Source organism: Gossypium arboreum, chromosome 11 (assembly GCF_025698485.1).
Source record: "Gossypium arboreum isolate Shixiya-1 chromosome 11, ASM2569848v2, whole genome shotgun sequence".
Lineage (NCBI taxonomy): Eukaryota > Viridiplantae > Streptophyta > Magnoliopsida > Malvales > Malvaceae > Gossypium > Gossypium arboreum.
In genome coordinates this window covers 121,419,419-121,444,132 of record NC_069080.1, presented here as the reverse complement: position 1 = coordinate 121,444,132, position 24,714 = coordinate 121,419,419, and the positions used below count along the sequence as shown (strand labels likewise).

At 37.5% G+C, this 24,714-nt stretch overlaps 1 protein-coding gene across 1 annotated transcript; it reads right to left on the bottom strand.

Moving 5' to 3' along the window:
- Nucleotides 1–5,757: 5,757 nt before the first annotated feature.
- LOC108471694 (F-box/LRR-repeat protein 25-like) lies at nt 5,758–24,493 on the bottom strand. Its single transcript, XM_053021365.1, has 4 exons — nt 24,470–24,493; nt 23,521–24,287; nt 6,170–6,228; nt 5,758–5,888 (listed from the first exon to the last, which is right to left on the bottom strand). The coding sequence occupies exons 1-4, from the start codon at nt 24,491–24,493 to the stop codon at nt 5,758–5,760; spliced, it is 981 nt and encodes a 326-aa protein (XP_052877325.1).
- Nucleotides 24,494–24,714: the final 221 nt, after the last annotated feature.

Genomic DNA, 24,714 nt, shown 5'->3' with positions numbered 1-24,714 from the left:
GCCTGATCTGGTTCTGCCTCCGAAGTTTAAAACACCAGATTTTGAAAAATACGACGGAACGAGATGTCCGAGAATGCATCTTGTCATGTTTTGCCAAAAAATGACGAGTCACGTGAATAAAGAGAAGTTGCTAATACACTGTTTCCAAGACAGCTTGGTCGGATCGGCTCTTCGATGGTATAATCAACTTAGTAGAGAAAGGATCCGATCATGGAAAGACTTAGCATCAGTATTTTGTGAACAGTACAAGTATGTGTCTGACATGGTGCCTGATCGAATGACTCTACAAAGGATGGAAAAGAAACCAGCAGAAACCTTTAGGCAATATGCTCAAAGGTGGAGAGATATCTCGGCTCAAGTGGAACTACCATTGACTAAGACTGAGATAACAGTCCTTTTCATCAATACTCTGAGAGCACCATTCTATGACAAGTTGGTAGGAAGTGCTACGAAAGACTTTGCGAACATTGTGATATCCGGGGAACTTATAGAGAATGCCATAAAAAATGGAAGGATGGAATGCCCTGAGAGCCCAAAAGGGCAGCACCCATGAAGAAAAAAGAGCCAGAAACCCATGTGGTAAGAATAGGAAGCCACTATGCTTCTAATTCGTACCCAACTCAACCATCACCCACCTCCAAATTTCACATACTTGGGAGTGTTTTAAACAATAGGACAATGGAAGAGATCCGTGTACTTTTAAAGCTAATCTAGAGTAATATTCGAAACATACTTATCGCCTTAAGACCTAGAGGTGATAAGTCTTCTTTTGGGAAATAGGTTCCAGTCCAAGATTTTTATTTCAATGAAATGCATCTTTTTGAGTAAATTTTATTCTATTTATAGATTCTTTTATTATTTGGATTTTTATTCTTTTATTTTATATTCATGATCATCCTATACAAATAATCATCCTTAGAATCATTTATTCTCTAGAATTTGCCTTCGCACCCACAGCAGGTCCCCAAATATCAATGTCACGAGCGACGCTGTTACTAACTCCCTTTGGAGTAAGATATGTGTCTAGAAGGATCTCTGAACTTCGAAGATGACAGAGATTATGTCTATCTTACGACTCGTGAAGATGACAGAATGAGACAAAAGACAGACCCTAACTTACAAAGGGTCAGCTAACATTGTAAGCTTAGGAAATGGATGAAGATCGAAACCTAGCCCACCGCAGAAATAAGGCAAGACTATTGAGTTATTTTCAAGAATTCAAGGATGTTTTCGCACGATCATATTAAGACGCACTTAGGAACATCTTGAAAGAGATCCATAAGGGTGTCTAGAGAACACATGACAATGGTTCTGCAATAGCCAAGCTAATCAATGAGGATCGGATGTTGTTGGTCCACCATGGGAAGGGAATAGCATCAGTTATGACGTCAAGACTCACGTGCTTCTTTCATCTCTTCACAAACTTTTCAATACGTGGGGCATAGATGTTCTGGGGATGATCTCGTCAAAAGCTTCCAATCGACATCATCGTCGTGGCCGTCAATTACTTCACTAAGAAGATGAATGTAGCTTCATATGCCAATATTATAAAGTCGACAATCATGAAAAGAAAAAGAAAAAAAATAAAACAAAAAGAAATCAAATGCCAGAAAGAATCATGTTTTAATGCGTAACTGTACAATGTCATATCACAAAGGCTGCCAAAAGAAATATACAAAAATCAAGAAAAGTTATAAAAGGTGACCGAGACTTGTAAATATTGGCATAAGAAGCTACCTTTTACTCTTTGTGCTTATTAAAGTTGACTAGGACCTTCATTGGGGCATTAGAGGTGGTTCTGTCCATGAAAATTAAGATTCTTTTTCTCCAAGCTTTGATTGAATCAAGAATTGGATGAAGTAAAATGTCTTCATTAAACTTGACTGCAGAAAAGGGTTTGAAGGTCAAACGTGTATGATGCTGAGTTATGGCGGAAATGGTTCACCCAAAGGAATTTCATAGTAGGAACTCGGTATTGCAGAAGATCCTTTCTATACGAAAGGATTTCAAAGGGAAATGGATGCTTAAGAACTTTATGAGGTAAAGGAGGCTTTCCCCGAAAGAACACTAATCCAATCCTAAATTCGGATTCAGTCCAGAAATACTTGAAAAGGAGTGGCCAAGGTGAAAACCCGCAAAGGGCGCCTTGTGACCTTCATTCATTCAAAAGCAAAAAAAAAAAAAAAGAAGAAAATGGAGAGGTCAAGGTGAAAACCATAAAGGGCACCTTGAGACCAAAGGGTTTTGAGTTGAAAACCGAAAAAGGCACTCAAATTTTGTTCAAAGGTGGGGCATATGGTAGTCTTGCTATACTTGAATTGTGGTGAAGAAGTATGCTACGTCTTGGGGCATCGACAAAGTACTCTGAATCCCCTAAACACATGTTGAACTCAAAATGGTCTCAAAGGAGTTTGTACAGAGAAGCTCAGGCTGCGATATTTGGGGCACTTAGCTTTCCATTTTACCCATTTCTGAATTTATCTTTGATTATCTTATTCTTTTCAAAATGGACTTCCAAAAAAAACTTGCATTTACTCTCATTGTTCAACTTTTTTGTTTCGAGCTATGCTCTTAATCAATTTTCTTCTTGTCCATCAGTTCGATCCTTTTCAAGCATTTCGCATTGAAATAATTATTAATGGACTAATCATACTTTTGTAAAAGGATTTTCGCGTATTACTCTAAAAGCTTCTAAATAGTACAGGAACCTGAAACCAGTCGGTTGGTTAAAAGCTCACCAAGTGTAAGGGTTAGAGATATTTGGAGCTCAAATTGAGTTTATCTCCTCGGATTTTCTATCAAAAAAGTCAGTCGATGGAATAAGTTACAGATCATACACCCTTGAGTTACAGTGGGACACAGATCCTATAGCCAGGAATTGCAGTGGAATGGTTTAAAGATAGTACCAACCTTGTATCCCCAAATTACAGTGGAATGGACCCTAAAATTACGGTGGGGCAAGCTGGTTGAGTAAAACGCGATTATTTCCTCAAATTTTGGGTCGAAATACCAACTGAGCAATAGAGCAGTGTACTAAATCAGTAATAGAGCCTTGATGGGCAATGAGTGATGACGCCTTAAAAAAAAAAAGGAGAAGAAGAAGATCAAGATGAAAACCTGAAAAGGGCGTCTTGATAAGCAAAAATTAGGATGAAAACCTGAAAGGGCATCCTAATGAAGCAGGTTTGGGCCCAAGGAGTAAAAAGATTCAAGAAGCGAGTCAAACAGTAAGACTACAGCATTTGAAGCATTTTCAGCAGCTCAAAAATTTCTACGCAAGAAGACATACTCAAAAAGATTCTTGATTAAGAAACGTGGAAGAGTTCATGCTCCAAACAAAACAAATGTTGAGTATTACCCGAATGAGAATTTGATAAGTACAAGAGCCTCAAAGCAAGGACAAAGCTCAACCAGGGGCAAAAGAGTGATATCTGAGAAACACAGATTATTCGTGAAGCTTGAGGACTCAAAAGGGTAATCGAAAAGAAAGTCAAGAGTCGAAGCAATGAACACAGATCATCAAAAATCATGACGGAAAGGGACATACGACAAACATGCCTAAGGCGCATAGCATAATCATGTAGGCATAAAGGCATTTAAGACAAACATGTGCATATCATGATAACATCATGCATGACATATATAGGTACTCCAGTAGAATAAGAAGATGTGATGATAGTTGTATTGAATTAAAGGAAAAGACACCTGAGTTCCACCAGATAACATGTTTTGGTATTCTGATGCTTTTATTTCTGTTTCAAAAATTCAACTCATATTGCGAGAGGTGAGTTGAGCCTCAGGGCACACTGAGGTATTTTCAATTTCCGTTTTTCAATTTATGCTTTTCAAAAATCAACTCATATTGCGAGAGGTGAGTTGAGCCTCAGGACATGCTGAGGTAATTTCAATTTCTGTTTTTCAAAAATCAGCTCATATTGCGAGAGGTGAGTTGAGCCTCAGGGCACGCTGAGGTATTTTCAATTTTTTCTTCTGCTTTTCAAAAAAATCAACTCATATTGCGAGAGATGAGTTGAGCCTCAGGACACGCTGAGGTAATTTCAATTTATGTTTGTCAAAAGTAATCAACTCATATTGCGAGAGGTGAGTTGAGCCTCAGGGCACGCTGAGGTATTTTCAATTTCTGCTTTTTAATTCATGTTTTCCAAGAAAATCAGCTCATATTGCGAGAGGTGAGTTGAGCCTCAAGACACGTTGAGGTAATTTCAATTTAAGTTTCAAAAATCAACTCATATCCCGAGAAGTGAGTTGAGCCTCAAGACACGTTGAGGTAATTTCAATTTATGTTTCAAAAATCAACTCATATTGCGAGAAGTGAGTTGAGCCTCAGGGCACGCTGAGGTATTTTCAATTTCTGCTTTTTAATTCATGAAAATCGGCTCATATTGCGAGAGGTGAGTTGAGCCTCAAGACACGTTGAGGTAATTTCAATTTATGTTTCAAAAATCAACTCATATTGCGAGAAGTGAGTTGAGCCTCAGGGCACGCTGAGGTATTTTCAATTTCTGCTTTTTAATTCATGTTTTCCAAGAAAATCAGCTCATATTGCGAGAGGTGAGTTGAGCCTCAAGACACGTTGAGGTAATTTCGATTTATGTTTCAAAAATCAACTCATATCGCGAGAAGTGAGTCGAACCTCGGGGCACGCTGAGGTAGTTTCAATTCCTATTAAATCTAAAATCAACTCATATTGCGAGAGGTGAGTTGAGCCTTGCGGCACGCTAAGGTATTTTCAAATTCTATTTTCAAAAGTTAATTCATATTGCGAGAGGTGAGTTGAGTCTTTTTAATTTCTATTTTCAATTTCTGTTTTTTAATTTTTCAAAGATCAACTCATATTGCGAGAGGTGAGTTGAGCCTTTAATTTTTGTTTTTCAAAATATACTTTTCAAATTATTAACTCATGTTGCGAGAGGTGAGTTGAGCCTTTTAATTTCTGCTTTTAATTTCATGTTTCAAAAATCAACCCATATTGCGAGAAATGAGTTGAGCCTCAGTTCACCTGCTGAGGTATTTTCAATTTTTGTTTTTAATGTCTGTTTTTAAAGAGTCAATTCATATTGCGAGAAATGAGTTGAACTCAAGATCACACGCCAAGCAAAGACTAAAGATTGAAGCTGATGGAAAACACCAGATTTGGATACCTTGAAGTGCGGTGAAGTAGGTCAAAGTTGCAAGCCCGGTCTCCTTGAAGTTGCAGTGGAGCTGATCGAGGATATCAGATCTTGCCTCGCTAGAGTTACAGAAGAGAAGATCACGAATCTCATCTCACTGAAGTGATAAAAGAGCAGATTGAAGCTGCAAATTTCGTATCCTTGAAGTTACATTAGAGAAGATTGAAGTTACAAGACATATATCAGAAAATGCGGTGGATTGAACCAAAGCTACAAGATGAGAAGGACCAGAAGGAAACTATTTGAACAAAAAGAGCACCGATGAAGTCAAGACTCGGTAAGACAGAGCAAAATTGGCCTTTCTTTATGTCTTTGCTCTATTCCCGTTACACGACAATGAGCAAAGAGGGGCAGCTGTACAGGCCAATTTTAGGCCCAAAGTCCAATATCCCTAACCTATTTACAACTAAACCCACTAACCCACTAAACCAAATTCAACCAATTACCCAAACGCAATAACAACCTAACCCCTACCCACACCCAGCAGGCCCAAAAATCCAAAATTTACAACCCAACTTTACAAACCCTAAGCCCAGCCCGAAAACTTAACATGTTTGGAGGAACCTTAGGGTTCCCCCCCAAGGTAGCCGCCGCACGCCCATCTGCCTTGGCCACCACGCTCCACGCTTCTGACACCAGCACTGGCCACCCATGCCACCATGTCGGCCACCACGCACTCCACAGCATGCCCATGCCCTGCAAACAAGAAAAACAGAAGCAAGAATAGAAATAATAATAAAGTATGTAAAAATTAGGCTATATAAAGCCATCCAAAGAACAAAAAAAATGGGGGAGGTACAAAAAAATTTGTATCAAAAACAAAAGAAAAAAGGAAAGCTTAGAAGGTGAACTTCAATTTTTTTTCCTCTGTTATCTCAATCTTTCTGTTTATCTTTGCTTTGTTTTATTTTTTTTTCTTTCTTTAACTTACTTTAAAACGAAAAAGAATCAAGGAAGAAAAGAGTACATGGATCTACCTCGTGGCGCTCCCTTTCCGTTCGGCACGGTGAATCGCCATGATGATGGGTGTTGAAACCTTAATCAAGAAAGGAGGAAGAGATAAAGAGGGAAGCAAAAAAAATTCCAGCAAAAAATTCCAGCACCAAAAAAAATTTCCAAAAAAAAATTTCCAGCAAAAAAAAAAACCAAAAAACAATAGAACGACCCAAAACAGATTCAAATTGGAGATTGAAGAAACAAAAAAAAAACCTAAGGTGATTTTTTTTTAATTTTTATTTTAATCCGATTTTAAGTTTTTAACCTATATATATTAAAGCATAAAATATAAATAAAATAAAAAAACAAAAAAAAAATATTTTTTTTACCTTTTCGCAACTGTAGACGGTGGTTGCCCGGCACCGACGAAGCCTCCGGTGACCGGTCGCCCCGACCGGATTTCCCTTCCCCCTCCCTTCTCTCTCCCTTCTCTCTTCCCTCCCTCTTCCTTTTTTTCTTTTCCTCCCCCAAATGATTTTTTTTGGTTATTTTTGGCCTTATATAGCCCTCCAAAACGACGTCGTTTTGGGGGTTGTCATTTAACCCCAAAACGACGTCGTTTTGACTTGGACCGGTTGGACCCGACCCGACCCGCCTAGGATCCGCGTGTTTGTTTTTAAAGGAAGGGCAAATTGCTCTTTTAGCCCTTCCGCTTTTTATTACTTTACAATTAAGTCATTTTTTGTTTTTTTAATTTGGCCCCGAATTTGTCGCGATTTTCAATTTAGTCCACAATGATGTCTGCATTTTATGGGAAGGAATATTTGCTGTTTTGGTCCCCGATGTTTCCGTGTGTTCAATATAGTCCTTTCCTTTTATTTTTATTTCAATTTTGCCCCAAATATTTTGTTTTTAGCTCAACTTAATCCTTTTTAGTTATTTTACTATTTAAATCAATTATTTTAGTATTATTATTATATTTTATTCACTTATGTAGTGTGTTAATATTTTTATCATTTCTAATATGTATATATATATATATTATGTGTATTATATATATATTATGTATATATGCCATTAGTTATATATTTCTTATGTATATATTCTTAAATACTATTATATATATATATATATATGTATATTTTAAATTCCATATTGTGTATATATTATTATTACAAATTATTACTATTGCTAGTATTATTATAACTATTATTATATTAGTGTATATTTTATGTACATATGTATATATATATATATTTTTTTTTTTTTGCACATATCATTATTTTATATTATTGTTGTAAATTTTTATGTATATATTTTTATGTACGCTTCCCAATATTTTCTTTTATTGTAGATATTATTATTATTATTATTACATACTTTTATTATATGCATATACATATATATGTATTTTTATGTACATATTATTATTTTATATTATTATTACCAAATATATCATTTTTCCTATTTTATTATTAGTACATGATTTGTTTCTATTTTGTAAATATCATTATTATTGTTATTTTAATATTCTAGTATTCCATGTTAATATTTTTCATTAATGATATCATTTTTTTATGTTCTTTATCTATTTTAATTTCTCACTTTAGGAATATTTTTCTCATATTTTAATTAATTTCAAAAATAAGGCAATGTACCGATTTAATATTAAGCTATCGATTTCATCGCTATGTTGGGTGAAATTCGTCGGCTTGTGAAACGGGACACCCTTTCTAAAAAAAAAAAATCGAAAACTAAAAATTCCTATTTTTCAATCGGATCACGATTAAATATTATATTGAACTCGTATTTTTGAAAATCAAGTCAATACATGTTTATGAGATACCATTTTGGGCGTCGAGGGTGCTAATACCTTCCTCACAGAATCGACTCCCGAACCCCAATTTTTCTCCGAACTTTCACATAGACCTAAATTTGGCCTTCTTTTTGTTTTAAAATAATTTTATTAGGTGTCCGATCACACCTATAAAAAGGATCGATGGCGACTCCCTTTGTTAATAAAATCGAAAGTTGGTTTTCAAATGTTTAATAAATCACCATAATTAGCGACCAAGCAAAACTAAATTTTTTTTACGTCGCTACACATATATATGTATATGCATATAATAAAAGTATGTAATAATAATAATAATAATATCTACAATAAAAGAAAATATTGGGAAACATACATAAAAAATATATACATAAAAATTTACAACAATAATATAAAATAATGATATGTGCAAATATATATATATATATACATATGTACATAAAATATACACTAATATAATAATAGTTATAATAATACTAGCAATAGTAATAATTTGTAATAATAATATATACACAATATGGAATTTGAAATATACATATATATATATATGTATATAATAGTATTTAAGAATATATGCATAAGAAATATATAACTAATGGCATATATACATAATATATATATAATACACATAATATATATATATATACATATTAGAAATGATAAAAATATTAACACACTACATAAGTGAATAAAATATAATAATAATACTAAAATAATTGATTTAAATAGTAAAATAACTAAAAAGGATTAAGTTGAGCTAAAAACAAAATATTTGGGGCAAAATTGAAATAAAAATAAAAGGAAAGGACTATATTGAACACACGCGGAAACATCAGGGGACCAAAACGGCAAATATTCCTTCCCATAAAATGCAGCACATCATTGTGGACTAAATTGAAAATCGCGACAAATTCCGGGGCCAAATTAAAAAGCAAAAAATGACTTAATTGTAAAGTAATAAAAAGCGGAAGGGCTAAAAGTGCAATTAGCCCTTCCTTTAAAAAAACACGCGGATCCTAGGCGGGTCGGGTCGGGTTAGGTTGTTATTGGGTTTGGGTAATTGGTTGAATTTGGTTTAGTGGGTTAGTGGGTTTAGTTGTAAATAGGTTAGGGATATTGGACTTTGGGCCTAAAATTGGCCTGTACAGCTGCCCCTCTTTGCTCATTGTCGTGTAACGGGAATAGAGCAAAGACATAAAGGAAGGCCAATTTTGCTCTGTCTTGCCGAGTCTTGACTTCATCGGTGCTCTTTTTGTTTAAATAGTTTCCTTTTAGTCCTTCTCATCTTGTAGCTTTGGTTCAATCCGCCGCATTTTCTGATATATGTCTTGTAACTTCAATCTTCTCTAATGTAACTTCAAGGATATGAAATTTGCGGCTTCAATCTGCTCTTTTATCACTTCAGTGAGATGAGATTCGTGATCTTCTCTTCTGTAACTCTAGCGAGGCAAGATCTGATATCCTCGATCAGCTCCACTGCAACTTCAAGGAGACCGGACTTGCAACTTTGACCTACTTCACCGCACTTCAAGGTATCCAAATCTGGTGTTTTCCATCAGCTTCAATCTTTAGTCTTTGCTTGGTGTGTGATCTTGAGTTCAACTCATTTCTCGCAATATGAATTGACTCTTTAAAAACGGACATTAAAAACAAAATTGAAAATACCTCAAATAGTGAATCGAGGCTCAACTCATTTCTCGCAATATGAGTTGATTTTGAAACATAGAAATTAAAAGCGAAATTAAAAGGCTCAACTCACCTCTCGCAACATGAGTTAATAATTTGAAAAGTAGATTTTGAAAACGAAATTAAAGGCTCAACTCACCTCTCGCAATATGAGTTGATCTTTGAAAATTAAAAAATGAAATTGAAAATAGAAATTAAAAGACTCAACTCACCTCTCGCAATATGAATTGACTTTTGAAAATAGAATTTGAAAATACCTTAGCGTGCCACAAGGCTCAACTCACCTCTCGCAATACGAGTTGATTTTAGATTTAATAGGAATTGAAATTACCTCAGCGTGCCCCGAGGTTCAACTCACTTCTCGCGATATGAGTTGATTTTTGAAACATAAATTGAAATTACCTCAACGTGTCTTGAGGCTCAACTCACCTCTCGCAATATGAGCTGATTTTCTTAGAAAACATGAATTAAAAAGGTAAATTGAAAATACCTCAACAGGTTCTCGAGGCTCAACTCACTTCTCGCAATATGAGTTGATTTTTGAAACATAAATTGAAATTACCTCAACGTGTCTTGAGGCTCAACTCACCTCTCGCAATATGAGCCGATTTTCATGAATTAAAAGGAATTGAAAATACCTCAAAGTGTTCTCGAGGCTCAACTCACTTCTCGCAATATGAGTTGATTTTGAAACATAAATTGAAATTACCTCAACGTGCCTTGAGGCTCAACTCACCTCTCGCAATATGAGCCGATTTTCTTGGAAAACATGAATTAAAAAGCAGAAATTGAAAATACCTCAGCGTGCCCTGAGGCTCAACTCACTTCTCGCAATATGAGTTGATTATTGAAACATAAATTGAAATTACCTCAACGTGTCTTGAGGCTCAACTCACCTCTCGCAATATGAGCCGATTTTCTTGGAAAACATGAATTAAAAAGCAAAAATTGAAAATACCTCAGCGTACCCTGAGGCTCAACTCACTTCTCGCAATATGGGTTGATTTTTGGAAAAAACAAAATTGGAGGACAGAAATTGAACATCAAAACTATCAAAACCTGTCATTTGGTAGAATTCAAGTGTCTTTTCCCTTGATTCAATGCAACTTTCATTCAAGATTTCTTGCTCTGCTGGAGTACCTGTATATGCTATGCATGATGTTATCATGATATGCACATGTTTGTCTTAAATGCTTTTATGCCTACGTGATTATGCAGTGCCCCTTAAGCATATCTGTCGTATGTCCTTTTCGCCCTGATTGTTGAGGATCTGCATTCATTGCTTTGATTCTCAACTTTCTCTTCAGGCCTCGTACCCATTTTTCGAGTAATCGACGGTTCTCAGATATCGCTCTTCTGTCCCTGATTGAACTTTGTTCCTACTTTGAGACTCTTGCGCTTATTAAATTTCCATCCAGGTAATGCTTAACATTTCTTTTGTTTAGAGCATGTCATTTCACCATTTATCATGTAAATAAACACATAATGAAAATGGTCAGGTAGGGACAAAAAGGATATCTCATATTCCTTTATTTCAAATGTGGCAAACAAAGAAAGTTAACTGATGATAGTACAAAAAATGTCAAAAAGAAAGAAAGGGTCGTATTCAACGGATACAAATGCTCTAGATATTCAACACATGAACTCTTCCACGTTCCTCAATCAATAATCTTTTCGAGCATGGCTTCTTGCGTAGAAGATTTCAAGCTTTCAAAGATGCTTCAAATATCGTAGTCTCACCGTTTGTCGATGCTTTAAAACGCCTTGCCTTGTGTTTAATATTTGCTTCATTAGAACGCCCTCTTGGGTTTTCATCCTAATCTTTTATGTTTAACCAAAGCGCCCTTTTCGGGTTTTCGCTCTGATCCCTTTTTTTTTTTTTAGATGCTCTTTTCGGGTTTTCATCCTAAGTATAATATTTCTTCACTGCATTTGAGTTCACTGGATTCGACAACTCTTTCCCATCCATCTCGGTAAGGATCAAAGCTCCGCCTGAGAATGCCTTTTTTACAACGTATGGTCCTTCCCAATTTGGTGCCCATTTTCCTCGCAGGTCTTTTTGTATTGGGAGAATCTTTCTCAGCACGAGTTCTCCTTCATGGAATTCTCTTGGTCGTACCTTCTTGTCATGGGCTGCGATCATTCTCTTTTGGTACATTTGCCCGTGACAAATTGCCCTTAGGCGTTTTTCTTCAATGAGGTTCAACTGATCATATCGAGCTCGAATCCATTCTGCTTCTTCTAACTCTGATTCCATCAATATCGAGCTTGAATTGCTCGCACATTTCTTTCATCATCTTATTGTTCAGATTCGTGGCATTATCTCAAATGATTCTTTCAGCAAACCATACCGCAAATGATTTCCTTTTTCAAAACTTGCAAACCGCAGTCTTCGTCACATTGGCAAACGGCGGCTTCTATCCATTTTGTGAAGTAATCGATAACCACAAAATGAATCGATGTCCATTTGATGCTTTTGGAGAAATTGGCCCTATAACATCCATGCCCCACATAGAAAAAGGCCACAGAGAAGTCATGACGTGAAGGGGCGAAGGGGCTACATGAATTTTATCGCCATAGATTTGACATTTGTGGCATTTTCTGGCAAAACTAATACAGTCGCTTTCTATCGTCAACCAGTAGTAACCGAGTCTCATAATCTTTCTGGCCATACTGAAACCATTGGCATGTGTCCCACAGATTCCTTCATGGACATCTCCAAGTATCTTTCTGGCTTCGACATCATCCACGCATCTTAAAAGTACTTGATCCTTTCCCCTTTTATATAGGATATCCCCATCAAGAACAAATCCTGCTGCCATTCTTCTGATTGTTCTTTTGTCGTTCTCATTCGCTTGTTCGAGATAGCTTTGATTCTTGATATATTCTAAGATATCATAGAACCATGGTCGTCCGTCTGCCTCTTTCTCAATGCTACAACAGTGTGCGGGGACCTCGATATGCTCATTTTGAGGGCATTATTTCGCTTCTTTACTTGCTTTGAACATTGAAGCCAAAGTGGCCAAGGCATCCGCCATTGGTTCTCTTCTCGTGGAAGTAATGAAAAGTTGTTTCTTTGAATTCCTTGATCAATCTAGCCACTAAATCATTGACTTAATCAATTTCGAGTCCCTCACTTCCCACTCTCCACGGATTTGGTAAATCACTAGGGTCGAGTCCTCGACACCTCCAAGATCTCGATGTTTCGCTCGATAGTCGCACGAAGCCCCATGATACAGCCTCATATTCGCGATATTATTAGTACAAAAGAAGTTTAGTCTTGCAGTGAACGGATAATGATTCCCGTCTGGTGATACCAGAATTACTCCAATTCCATGCCCTAAAGCATTTGACGCACCATCAAAGCACATCTTCCATAACTTCTCTTCTGATGATTCGGACTCTATTTCTGTGATGCACATTAAGTCTTCGTCTGGGAAATCGAATCTTAAAGGCTCATATTCCTTTGTCGTTCGAGTTGCTAAGAAGTCAGCTATTGCGCTCCCTTTTATCGACTTCTGACTTACATAGGCAATGTAATATTTCGAAAGGAGGATCTGCCATCGCGCCATTCTTCCTGATAGTGCCGGCGATTCCATCATGTATTTTATCGGGTCCAGCTTTGAAATCAGCCATATCGTATGGTACAACATGTATTGTCTAAGTCTCCGAGCTACCCAAACCAGAGCTCAACAATATTTCTCAATGGACGAATATTTTGCCTCATATTCAGTGAACTTTTTGCTGAGGTAGTAGATCCCTTTTTCTTTCTTTCCTGACTCGTCGTGTTGCCCCAGTATGCAACCCATTGAACTTTCGAACACAGTCAAATACAATATCAATGGTCTTCCAGGAGTTGGCGGTACTAGCACTAGAGGACTAGACAAATTTTATTTTATCTTATCAAAGGCCACCTGGCATTCCTCATTCCATTCTCCCGGGTTATGTTTTCGAAGAAGCCGAAAGATTGGGTCGCATTAGTTGGTAAGTTGAGCGATAAATCGGGCGATGTAGTTTAATCTCCCTAAAAATCCTCTAACTTTCTTTTGCGTGCGCGGAGGTGGTAATTCTTGGATAGCTTTTATTTTATCTGGGTCAACTTCGATACCTCTTTCACTGACAATGAAGCCTAGCAACTTTCCCGAGGTAGCCCCAAATGTACATTTGGCTGGATTAAGCTTTAGCTGAAACTTTCTCAGCCTTTCGAACAACTTCTTGAGGTTCACTACAAGCTCTTCTTCTCCTCGAGATTTAGCAATCATATCATCAACGTAGACCTCTATTTCTTTATGCATCATATCATGGAATAACGTTACCATAGCCCTCTGATATGTTGCCCCAGCATTCTTTAACCCGAATGGCATCACCTTGCAGCAGAACGTTCCCCATATTGTTATGAATGTAGTTTTCTCCATATCCTCAGGGGCCATTTTGATCTGATTATACCCCGAGAATCCGTCCATGAAAGAAAACAATGAATGTTTTGTTGTGTTGTCCACCAACGTGTCAATATGTGGCAAGAGAAAATTATCTTTTGGGCTTGCTCGATTCAGGTCGCGGTAATCCACGCACATTCGTACTTTTCCATCTTTCTTTGGTACCGGACTATGTTAGCCACCCATTCGGATATTTGAGGCTTGTAGGAAGCCGCCATCAAACCGCTTCTTGACTTCCTCTTTATTTTCAACAAGATTTGGTCTCATCCGTCTTAATTTTTGCCGGATGGGCTTACATTCGCTTTAATGGGAGCTTATGGACCACTAAATCTTCATCTAGCCCCGCATGTCCTGGTATGACCATGTGAAAACATCTTTGTATTCCCGGAGTAAAGTGATCAAACTATGCCTGGTACTCTCTGAAATAGAAGTCCCAATCTTCACTTCTTGTTTCCTCTCTTGATGCCCAAATTTATTGTTTCCACAGATTCTTCATGAGGCGTAATCATTTATCCTCTTGTTCTACCATCTTTAACAATTCAGGAGACGAGACATAATCTTCAGCATTTTCTTCGGCTTCAAATTCTCCTAAGCAAACAGCCTTCTCAAAATAAATTTCAAGATTCGTAACGGGCTTATTCATGTGGTCAATATCTGAGCACCTGAAAGTTGAATGGAAAAGGAAGCTATAGGGGGACATCCAAGTATTGGAAACAACAAACAAAATGTTATGTCATGGTAATGAGGCAAATGTAAGGATAGGCTATGAAATGAGAAAATGATTGTGAAATTAGTGATAACGCGAAAAATCGTGACAACATGCATCTTCATCGATATTCATTTAAATGATAAAGAGCGAATGCAAGCTCTTACAAAAGAATTCTATTATATCTAAGGACACAATAGAAGGTTAATGTTTAGCATTACTCTGAAGACTTATGAACTACAAGAAGCTCCTCAGTAGTCCAATTGTTCAACATAAAACCAGGAGGGCAAAGGCGTATCCTCGAGACATCTTTACTTGCACCAGCTTCTTTGTCAATGACACTTATACTGATATTCTGAAAACCCCTTTCAATTAACCCAGCATGTTTCGTGGATCATCTTGTCCAGGGTACAACATTCCCGCAAATGTAAATGTTTTTGAGAAATGAGGGTACTCTATCGGTTCCTATTCTGGTTCTCGGCCTAAAGTTCTTGCAATTCTTCTCTCTTGATCCTTCTTCCATTGTCTTCTTCTTTGATGCATGTCAGGCTGAAACCCCAAACCGTATCGGGCCTTGTGGTGCACTGGCTTTAAAGCCCTAACTATTCTTTATAGATGTCTCCCTAAACCTCTTCTCGTACGAGCTCCCCTTCCTACGGTCAACTTGACACCCATTCTGGTATTTCTCAATAGTTTTGGCATCGGAATTCTGTTTCCTTCAGCGATGAAAGTGGCATTGACGAATTCAAGGGATCGAAGAACATTCCACTGCGTTCTTGCTTACTTCCGGTATGGCGATCGCAGAAATAGATGCGACAATGTCTTCTTCGCCTCGATCGTGACCAAACAGACCATCCATGATAAATTTCACTTTTGATGGAGGGATGATGGGACCGCTTCTAGAGAATGGATCCAAGGTCTTCCCAAAAGGCGCTTATAAGAGGGTGTAATGTCCATGACTTGAACTCGACCTCATAGATGTAAGGCCCACTTCCAAAGGGATTTCGATCTTTCCCATGACTTCGCGCCGTCTCCGTCGAATGCCCTTACCATGGAATGACAGGCCTTAAGTAGGACAAATCCATCGGTGATTCGGAAAGCGTGGCCAATGGCATAACATTTAATGTTGACCCATTATCGATGAGTACGTTCGGTATTATGTAGCCCTTGCAATGAAGTCGTGATATGCAGCGCTTTCACCGAGCCTCTACCATTTGGCGGTATCTCATCATCACTAAAAGAGATAAAATTGTCCGCATTCAGATTGTTTACCCATCTATCAAGCTTTTCGACAGATAAGCTTGATTTAACACCTTCAATAAAGCATTCTGATGTGGTTCTGAATTTAACAGTAGAGATAGAACTGAGATTCGTGCTGGCTGCTTGCTCAATTGTTCCACCACACTATACTCGCTGTGCTTAATAAATTTCAAGAATTCTTGAGCTTCTTCCTCATTCACGTGCTTTTAGTTTCTTGCACGGTGGAATTTCTTGCTCGACCTCGACTTCATGCATCACTGCTTTCCCTTTTTGTTTTGAGTCACTACTTTTCTTTACCGGTTCAACTTCTTTAGAATAGCATCGTCCACTTCGAGTAAAATGACCTACCTCCCCAACATCTTCAGTTATGGCTTTGGACTTTTCAACTTCCGGTGTAACGATATTAACATCATATCTCCATGGTACTGCTTTGTTGTCCTTATACGGGAAAGGAGACGGTACTTCAATTACCATCTGTGGTTTCAACGGCTCTCTCATCGCGCGGCTCTCTCATCGCGTCGTAATAAATTATCAACGGTCGATCAGCACTATAAGGAGGCCCTGATGATTGGCTATCAGAGACGCATACTTCTTTTTCGTTGGCATCTTCTCTCTTATTAAGGACCTTGATCTCTTTATTATCCACCCGGTCTTAAAGTAACCTTTTAAAGTCCTCACATGACTAAATGTCATGTCCAACAATCCCATGAAAATTGCAAAAACTTTGACTCTCTTCTCCAAAAATTCTATCAGAATGACAGAGCAATCATTTCTTAACCAATACCTCCTAGATTTTCTGCAGAGGCGTCTTTATTTCTGCAACACATCTTCCGACCTTCCATTCATCCTCTTTCCCCATCAGACTCACATTCCCTTCGGTATGGTTAGGAACGGGTTCCCGTATGCGTTACTAGTACTATCGAATCGTAGGATACCCGCGTCAATGAGTCCTTGAACTCTCCTCTTGAAAGCGAGACAGTTCTCAGTAGAGTGCCCCTGGTTTCCTGCGTGATATGTACAACTAGCGTTTGGATCGTACCATTTTGGGTATGGAGGTTTAAGGGTGCCATGTAATGGGGAGAAATTAATGTTTTTCCAAAAGTTTTGGGTACAATTCCCCATACGACACGAGGATGGGGGTAAACTGCGGTCTCTCAAGATTATGCCTTGCTGGTCTTGGTTCGTTTCTGGGTTGGCTTTGGGCGAGTACCGTGTTCTGTGGGAAAGCGGTGACGGGTCTTTGGTTGTTGGTGGCGTATACGGGGTAGGACGGATGTGGTGCTTGGTAGTAAGGGGTTTGAGGGGGATAATAGAAATTTGGGGGTGGATAATTTCGAGGTCGAGGTTGGTTAGGATACAAATTGGGAATGTAACGACTCTCAGTTCCCACCATGTGGGCTTCTGGCTCTTTCTTCCTTACGGGTGCTGCTTTTCTTGAGCCTTCTGATCCTTCCATTCTACCGCTCTTGACGGCATTCTCTATGAGTTCACCGGATATTACGATATCCGAAAAATCCTTCGTAGCACTTTCCACCAGCTTGTCATAGAATGGTGCTTTCAGAGTATTGATGAAAAGGACTGTTATCTCAGTCTTAGTCAGTGGAGGCTCCACTTGGGCCGAGATATCTCTCAATCTTTGCGCGTACTGTCTAAAGGATTCTACTGGTTTCTTCTCCATCATCTGCAAGGTCATACGGTCTGGCACCATATCCGATACATGCTTGTATCGCCGCAAAATGTCGACGCCAAGTCCTTCCAGATCGAATCTTTTCTCTACTAAGTTGATTGTACCACCAAGAGTCAACCTCGCTTGACTATCTTGAAAGCAATGTATGAGTAGTTTATCCTCGTTCACATAACCAGTCATTTTTCGGCAAAACATGACCAGATGCGCCTTTGGACATCTTGTCCCATCATACTTCTCAAAATCAGGCACTTTGAACTTCGGGGGCAAAATCAGATTAGGTACCAAACTGAGTTCTTTGGCACCTAGTGCGGAGAAGACTTCAGTGCCTTCTATCGCTTTGAGTCTTTCCTCTAGACCCCTATATTTTGCGTCATGGTTATCCGATTTCAACTTGGCTACCTCTGCTGGGTCATCCAGATCTGGGACTAGTGGATCAGCAGGACTAGCCCTGGGTTTGACGCGAATATTCCTTGCCCCAAATTAGTGGGCGGAGCAGGTGACATAGGTCGATGTTCCAATCCAGTGGGTTCCCCTTGAGTATACCCTCTCTGTGTTGTATATGCGAGCGGTGGAGTGAATCCTGGGGGATAGAGTGGATCCTGATCGTGGTGAATTCTTGATCGAGACTCCTCAATGTCAGGGCTCCGCATGGGTCCTTTTCCTTTAACTAGAGCTGACATCATCTCCATCATCTTGGTCATTTGATCTCTTTGCTCGAGTGATTCCTCTCGAGATCTCACCATTAGGTCTCTCGTCTCTTGTTGTGATTTGGCCAGTTGCTCTTGTAATTCTTTTTAAGCCTTTTCCATCCTTTCAATTCTCTCATTGAATTCAGCTTCCATCACTCTAGCTTGTCGGCGCGTTTTATACTGATGACGTGGTTCCAGTCTTGTGGTATTACAACTGCGAATTATATATTTTGTCTTCAGCGACCGAGTATGGGATATGCAATGTATGGATGAATGCATGAATGAATGCACGAATGTCAAAATGTTAATATGTTAATTATGCAAGGAATGCAAAAAATTGGTGTTAATTTCAAGGTAGCCCCATATTTAGGCATTTCATTTATCAACATAGTCTATTACACAAAGTTTCCATTTTTCCAACGGTTACACAAATTTCCTAGCCACATTGCCTTGTTTCTTCACTTGCTCTAAAAACTCTGATATGCTCGATCTTCGGCTCGGAGGGAATTGGCAACCGAGATCTTCGCTTCATCGATAATTGAACAACTTGTATAGCCGCTTATGAATTTCATTGATCAAGAAGTCGAGTTGCATTTCTTTTTCTTTGAGAGTTCCTTCATACGCATGAATGTCCCTATCGCATCGCTTCACTCTTTTCTTCTAGAGTCTTGATGAGGTTATCTAATTGTTGTTGACGAGATTGCGGTATATTTTCTAGATCTCGTGTTTTCCTTTTAATTCTTGATGTTCGGATGACTATTCGCCAATTCTGCAGTCACTATTTCATACTCGGCGTTTTCCTTCTTAACTCTATCACAAACATGCATGACCTTTTCTTCCTCTTTCTTTGCTTTTCCCTTCCAAAACTCCATTTCTTCCTTGATATTGCTAATTTCTTCCTTCCATTCTACTGTCGACTTGCCCAACCCGCTATTCTTTATAGTGCTTCTTAATTTCTTGTTTTCCAAATGAAGGTCCCTTAAGTCGTTTCTCACAATCTCGACTTCTCTTTGTACTTTTTCAGTTCTGGACCTTTCAACCTGAACTTCAATCTTCAGTTGATAGTTTTCTTCTTGAAGGGCACTAAGGTCCCGAGACATCTTAGCCTTTTCTCGTTCGAATTCTTGTCTTGCCACTTCTAGCTCAGACGGCGTTTCCTTCGAGAAAGGATTCTGGATGGGGTGGTTTGTTGACGAGATTTGCTGACTATTTACCCGTTGCTTCCTCCATACGTCGTAATTTTGGGTAAGGGCATCAGCATACAAAGCTAATTCCATGAAATGAATTTCCTTCCAAGACTTTGCAGTGTCTCGGACTCTCTTCATATATCCTTCACCCGCGAAAGCGAACTCAAACTGTGCTAATCCTCCGCTTATGGGAGGAATTGTCAAGAAAATTGCCTTTGGACCAATAGCGGAGCATATCCAACTCCTCCCCATAACCCGAGTAAAGGTACCCAATCTTGGCTTCCACATTTGTATAGCAAAACTGAAGGACGGATCCAGGGTGCTCTCCATGTTATATCCTCTGCGCGAAGATTCTAAAAGACTGATACCCAATGTTGCTCGGTGACTTCCTTCGGCCATTCTTTCTTGAGGAAAAGTTCTAGCGGGGAGAATGTTTTAGAAAACATATGGAATGGAGTGCGCTCTACCTTCCAAAAGTGACTCAAAATCCAAACATTGAGCAACTGCGCGCATCCGATAAATCGTCCCTCCCCTTTTCTTCGACAACTACTCAGGGACCGAAGGTCTCGGCTAGGATGGTTGGGACAGGTTGATTCCTTGTTTTAACCTTTCAAGAAATCAACTCTCGCAACTTCGAGATGTCCGAGAACCTTTGGGAAAATAACCAAACCATAAATGGCCAAAGCGAATAGATTTACCCTTTTCAGCATGTCGGGATGGTTCAGAGTCAAATCTCGTAGGGAGGACCATGGAATGCAAATGGTTTCGTTCTTCTTCTTTATTTGTCTTTCAGCCTATGCATCGGTCATGTCTATCAGTCTCACTAAATTTTTCTTGAAGGTCATCGGCTTAGGCTCCTTCACATATATTTTACCGAATTGTACATTGTCGATGCGGAGTAAAGCAGCATACTCTTCTATGGTTGGAGTCATGTCTTCTTGATTGAAGGTGAAACACTGATAAGCTGGGTCCTAGAACCGAACCATGGCTTGAATCAACTGTTCATCTACACGGATGGTGATCAGGTGAGCTATATCTCCATACCTCTCAGTGAAAATGTCTCTAGTGTCTGAATCCCACTGATTCCAAATTTGAACCAAGTCTTCGAGGTTATTTTGGCGAACATTCACAGTTATTTGTTCGGGCAAATTGGTAGCACACCTTTCCACAAGACTATCCCCCTTGTCCCTCTGAGTTTTTAGAGACCAGTCCCGAACCACGGCATTCTTCTCGGTCATTTGTGTAATTGACTCCTCCATTAGAAACCCGTTTTTTTGGCAACCAACCTTTAATCAACACCTTCCTAATATGATGCCTACGATGCATGATGAAAATAAAAAATAAAAACAAACAAACTCGGTTAGTAAACACAACAATTATAATTTGAAAAACAAATTAAACTACCCAATCCAATTCTCTTGAAAGGTAAAAGGCATTTTCCCCGTGTACTTATTTTGGTGACTATAAGCGGACAGAGGTTCGGCATGGCTCTAATTGGATAGCTCGTATGGTTCATTATATGCAGTCTCGGTTCTAGACAGGTACTCGAATTGCTCGTACTATCATCTGCTAAGATTAGCACGAAGCCTCGGTCATAACCCATCACAGGCTCACGAGTTCAATTCGAGAGATTACATTTACTTATGCTTATGCGGAGGGACAAGTTAACTCACGAAAGCATAAGTCATATGTAACCCGAAAGTATTCACTAGCCTGTGCGGAGGGACGAGTTAACTCACGAAAGCGTAGCGTTTACTTTCACTTGAACGGACGGAGCCCGGGTAGAGAGCTCATGTTATGCGAAAATGCAAGTGCACGGTGTGTGGGGAAAAACTCATTAACCTTTACGTTTTACTTAAAAAACTAAACCAAAATTAAAACCATAAAAATTAAAAAACAACCAAATAAGTAAGTTAGAAGAAACACGATACAAATGCATGAATTTTGAAAATGAGATTTTCGGATCACGACCAAATATTTACTTTGAACAAGGAAATTTGAAAATTTTGACAAAACGTGTTTAATTCTAGACACAACTCTCAAAAAGGGTCCCTAGTGGAGTCGCCAGCTGTTGCGACGAAAAAAAAATTTTACGCTTGGTCGCTAATTATGGTGATTTATTAAACATTTGAAAACCAACTTTCGATTTTATTAACAAAGGAGTCGCCATCGATCCTTTTATAGGTGTGATCGGACACCTAATAAAATTATTTTAAAACAAAAAGAAGGCCAAATTTAGGTCTACGTGAAAGTTCGAGAAAAATTGGGGTTCGGAGTCGATTCGCGAGGAAGGTATTAGCACCTCATGACGCCCAAAATTGATATCTCATAAACATGTATTGACTTGATTTTCAAAAATACGAGTTCAATATAATATTTAATCGTGATCCGATTGAAAATAGGAATTTTAGTTTTCAATTTTTTTTTTTAGAAAGGGTGTCCTGCTTTCACAAGCATTTAATTTCACCCAACATAGCGATGAAATCGATAGCTTAATATTAAATCGGTACATTGCCTTATTTTTGAAATTAATTAAAACATGAGAAAAATATTCCTAAAGTAAGAAATTAAAAATAGATGAAGAACGCAAAAAAAATGATATCATTAATGAAAATATTAACATGGAATACTAGAATATTAAAATAACAATAATAATGATATTTACAAAATAGAAACAAATCATGTACTAATAATAAAATAGGAAAAATGATATATTTGGTAATAATAATATAAAATAATAATATGTACATAAAAATACATATATATGTATATGCATATAATAAAAGTATGTAATAATAATAATAATAATATCTACAATAAAAGAAAATATTGGGAAACATACATAAAAATATATACATAAAAATTTACAACAATAATATAAAATAATGATATGTGCAAAAATATATATATATATATATATATATATATACATATGTACATAAAATATACACTAATATAATAATAGTTATAATAATACTAGCAATAGTAATAATTTGTAATAATAATATATACACAATATGGAATTTGAAATATACATATATATATATGTATATAATAGTATTTAAGAATATATACATAATATATATATAATACACATAATATATATATATATATATATACATATTAGAAATGATAAAAATATTAACACACTACATAAGTGAATAAAATATAATAATAATACTAAAATAATTGATTTAAATAGTAAAATAACTAAAAAGGATTAAGTTGAGCTAAAAACAAAATATTTGGGGCAAAATTGAAATAAAAATAAAAGGAAAGGACTATATTGAACACACTCGGAAACATCAGGGGACCAAAACAGCAAATATTCCTTCCCATAAAATGCAGCACATCATTGTGGACTAAATTGAAAATCGCGACAAATTCCGGAGCCAAATTAAAAAATAAAAAATGACTTAATTGTAAAGTAATAAAAAGCGGAAGGGCTAAAAGCGCAATTAGCCCTTCCTTTAAAAAAACACGCGGATCCTAGGCGGGTCGGGTCGAGTTAGGTTGTTATTGGGTTTGGGTAATTGGTTGAATTTGGTTTAGTGGGTTAGTGGGTTTAGTTGTAAATAGGTTAGGGATATTGGACTTTGGGCCTAAAATTGGCCTGTACAAGGAGACGATTGTCAATACTGGCTGTAATACAGGTCAAGTTACGAAGACTTGTAAATTTGGGAAACCTTGGTAAATCCATCTAAGAGAGATCAATGAGACATCGAATTAGCTAACAACTTTATGTTCATTTTGTAAATTGAGAAAAAAATCAATTTGGCTTACCAGAAATAAACTTAACCTTAGAGTCACTAACTGAGGAAGATAATTATATAGCTGAGAAACGAGGTATGCAATGTTGAAGTCGAGCCAATTAGAATAATCTAATTCAGTGAGTTTGGGCGCATACCATATATGAAATGGTACTTTCCGTAGTTTGTGATATTCAAAGGAAACAAGATTTGGTGCAGAAATCTCTATGGTTTGAATAGATTCAGAGTGAGATATGTTTAAGTGTTTCAACCTCAGTGATGAACCTGAAACTTTAGGATGTATAAGCAGTGGCGAGTTTCTAAGATGGAGGGTTTCAAGCATGGGATAATTTGAAAGAACAAACTCCATAGCCTCATCACTTACACCCACATTCACCAAACAAAGACTAGTAAGGAATTCAATTCCCGGAAAACATTCTTGTGGAAAAGGGTAAAAAGCATTCGAAGGACGATGCAGTAATGATGGGAAATCCAATTCTAGCTTTTTCACCTGCTTTCTCATGGCAATCTCAATCCATTTATCAATATAACGCTGTGAATCTTTGTCCAAGTAAAAACGAACTCTCAGCTCATCAATGGTTGAACCTTGGTGTGAAATCATAACATTATTGACCCATTCTACAAACTTAGAGCATTCTCTTTTCATATCCTCAACCGTTATATACTTCCCATCACGAAGATCCTTCAAATTTTTGACATGGCCGCCACGACAACATACTGGCATTGGAACACGGAAGTTAAAACCGGAAACAGGCAATGATTCCCAAAGCTGTTTCCATCGATGAGAAAGAAAACTAGTTTTCAGTACGGCTTCTTCGGGTGGGAGAAACGACAAGATGCCCATAAGAACATCATCAGGTAATTCACTTATTCGATCCCTCCTATTATTCCCATCATGTTTCACCTTTTTTTTTTTTCAAATCAAACAAACACAAAGTTAAGCAAAAAGACATTCATGCAAATAAACCAAAGAATTATAATCTTTCATCTTCGACTAAAACCAAAACACAGTTCATATTATTAATTTGTCATCCTAAAAAATAGAAAAAAAGAAGAAGATGAGTTTCTTATAACATGATAACTGACCATCTTTGAGTTGGGAAGCTCCATGATCTCCTTTAAGCAATAAAGCCAAAGCGAAATTAGGTTCTAAGGATGTTTATCGCTGGCGTTTTAAGAAATTTTAAGCCTTAAAAGAAAGAGAAATTTATAAAATAATAAGTTTTATTCATTTAGAATAATAAATAAAATCTTTTATAAAAAATAACAAATAAAATACATTAATAAATAAAACTATACAGAGTTTTTAATGGTTTAAATTACACATTTGA

Excerpts from the sequence above, each read along its gene's own strand:
- LOC108471694 (XM_053021365.1), bottom strand. The coding sequence starts at position 24,493 with ATGGAGCTTCCCAACTCAAAGATG. Across the intron at positions 6,229-23,520 it reads AAAGTACCATTTCATATATG|GTTTCAACACCCATCATCAT; the intron begins GTATGCGCCCAA and ends TTCTTGATTAAG. Across the intron at positions 5,889-6,169 it reads CGGAAAGGGAGCGCCACGAG|GGCATGGGCATGCTGTGGAG; the intron begins GTAGATCCATGT and ends TCTTGTTTGCAG.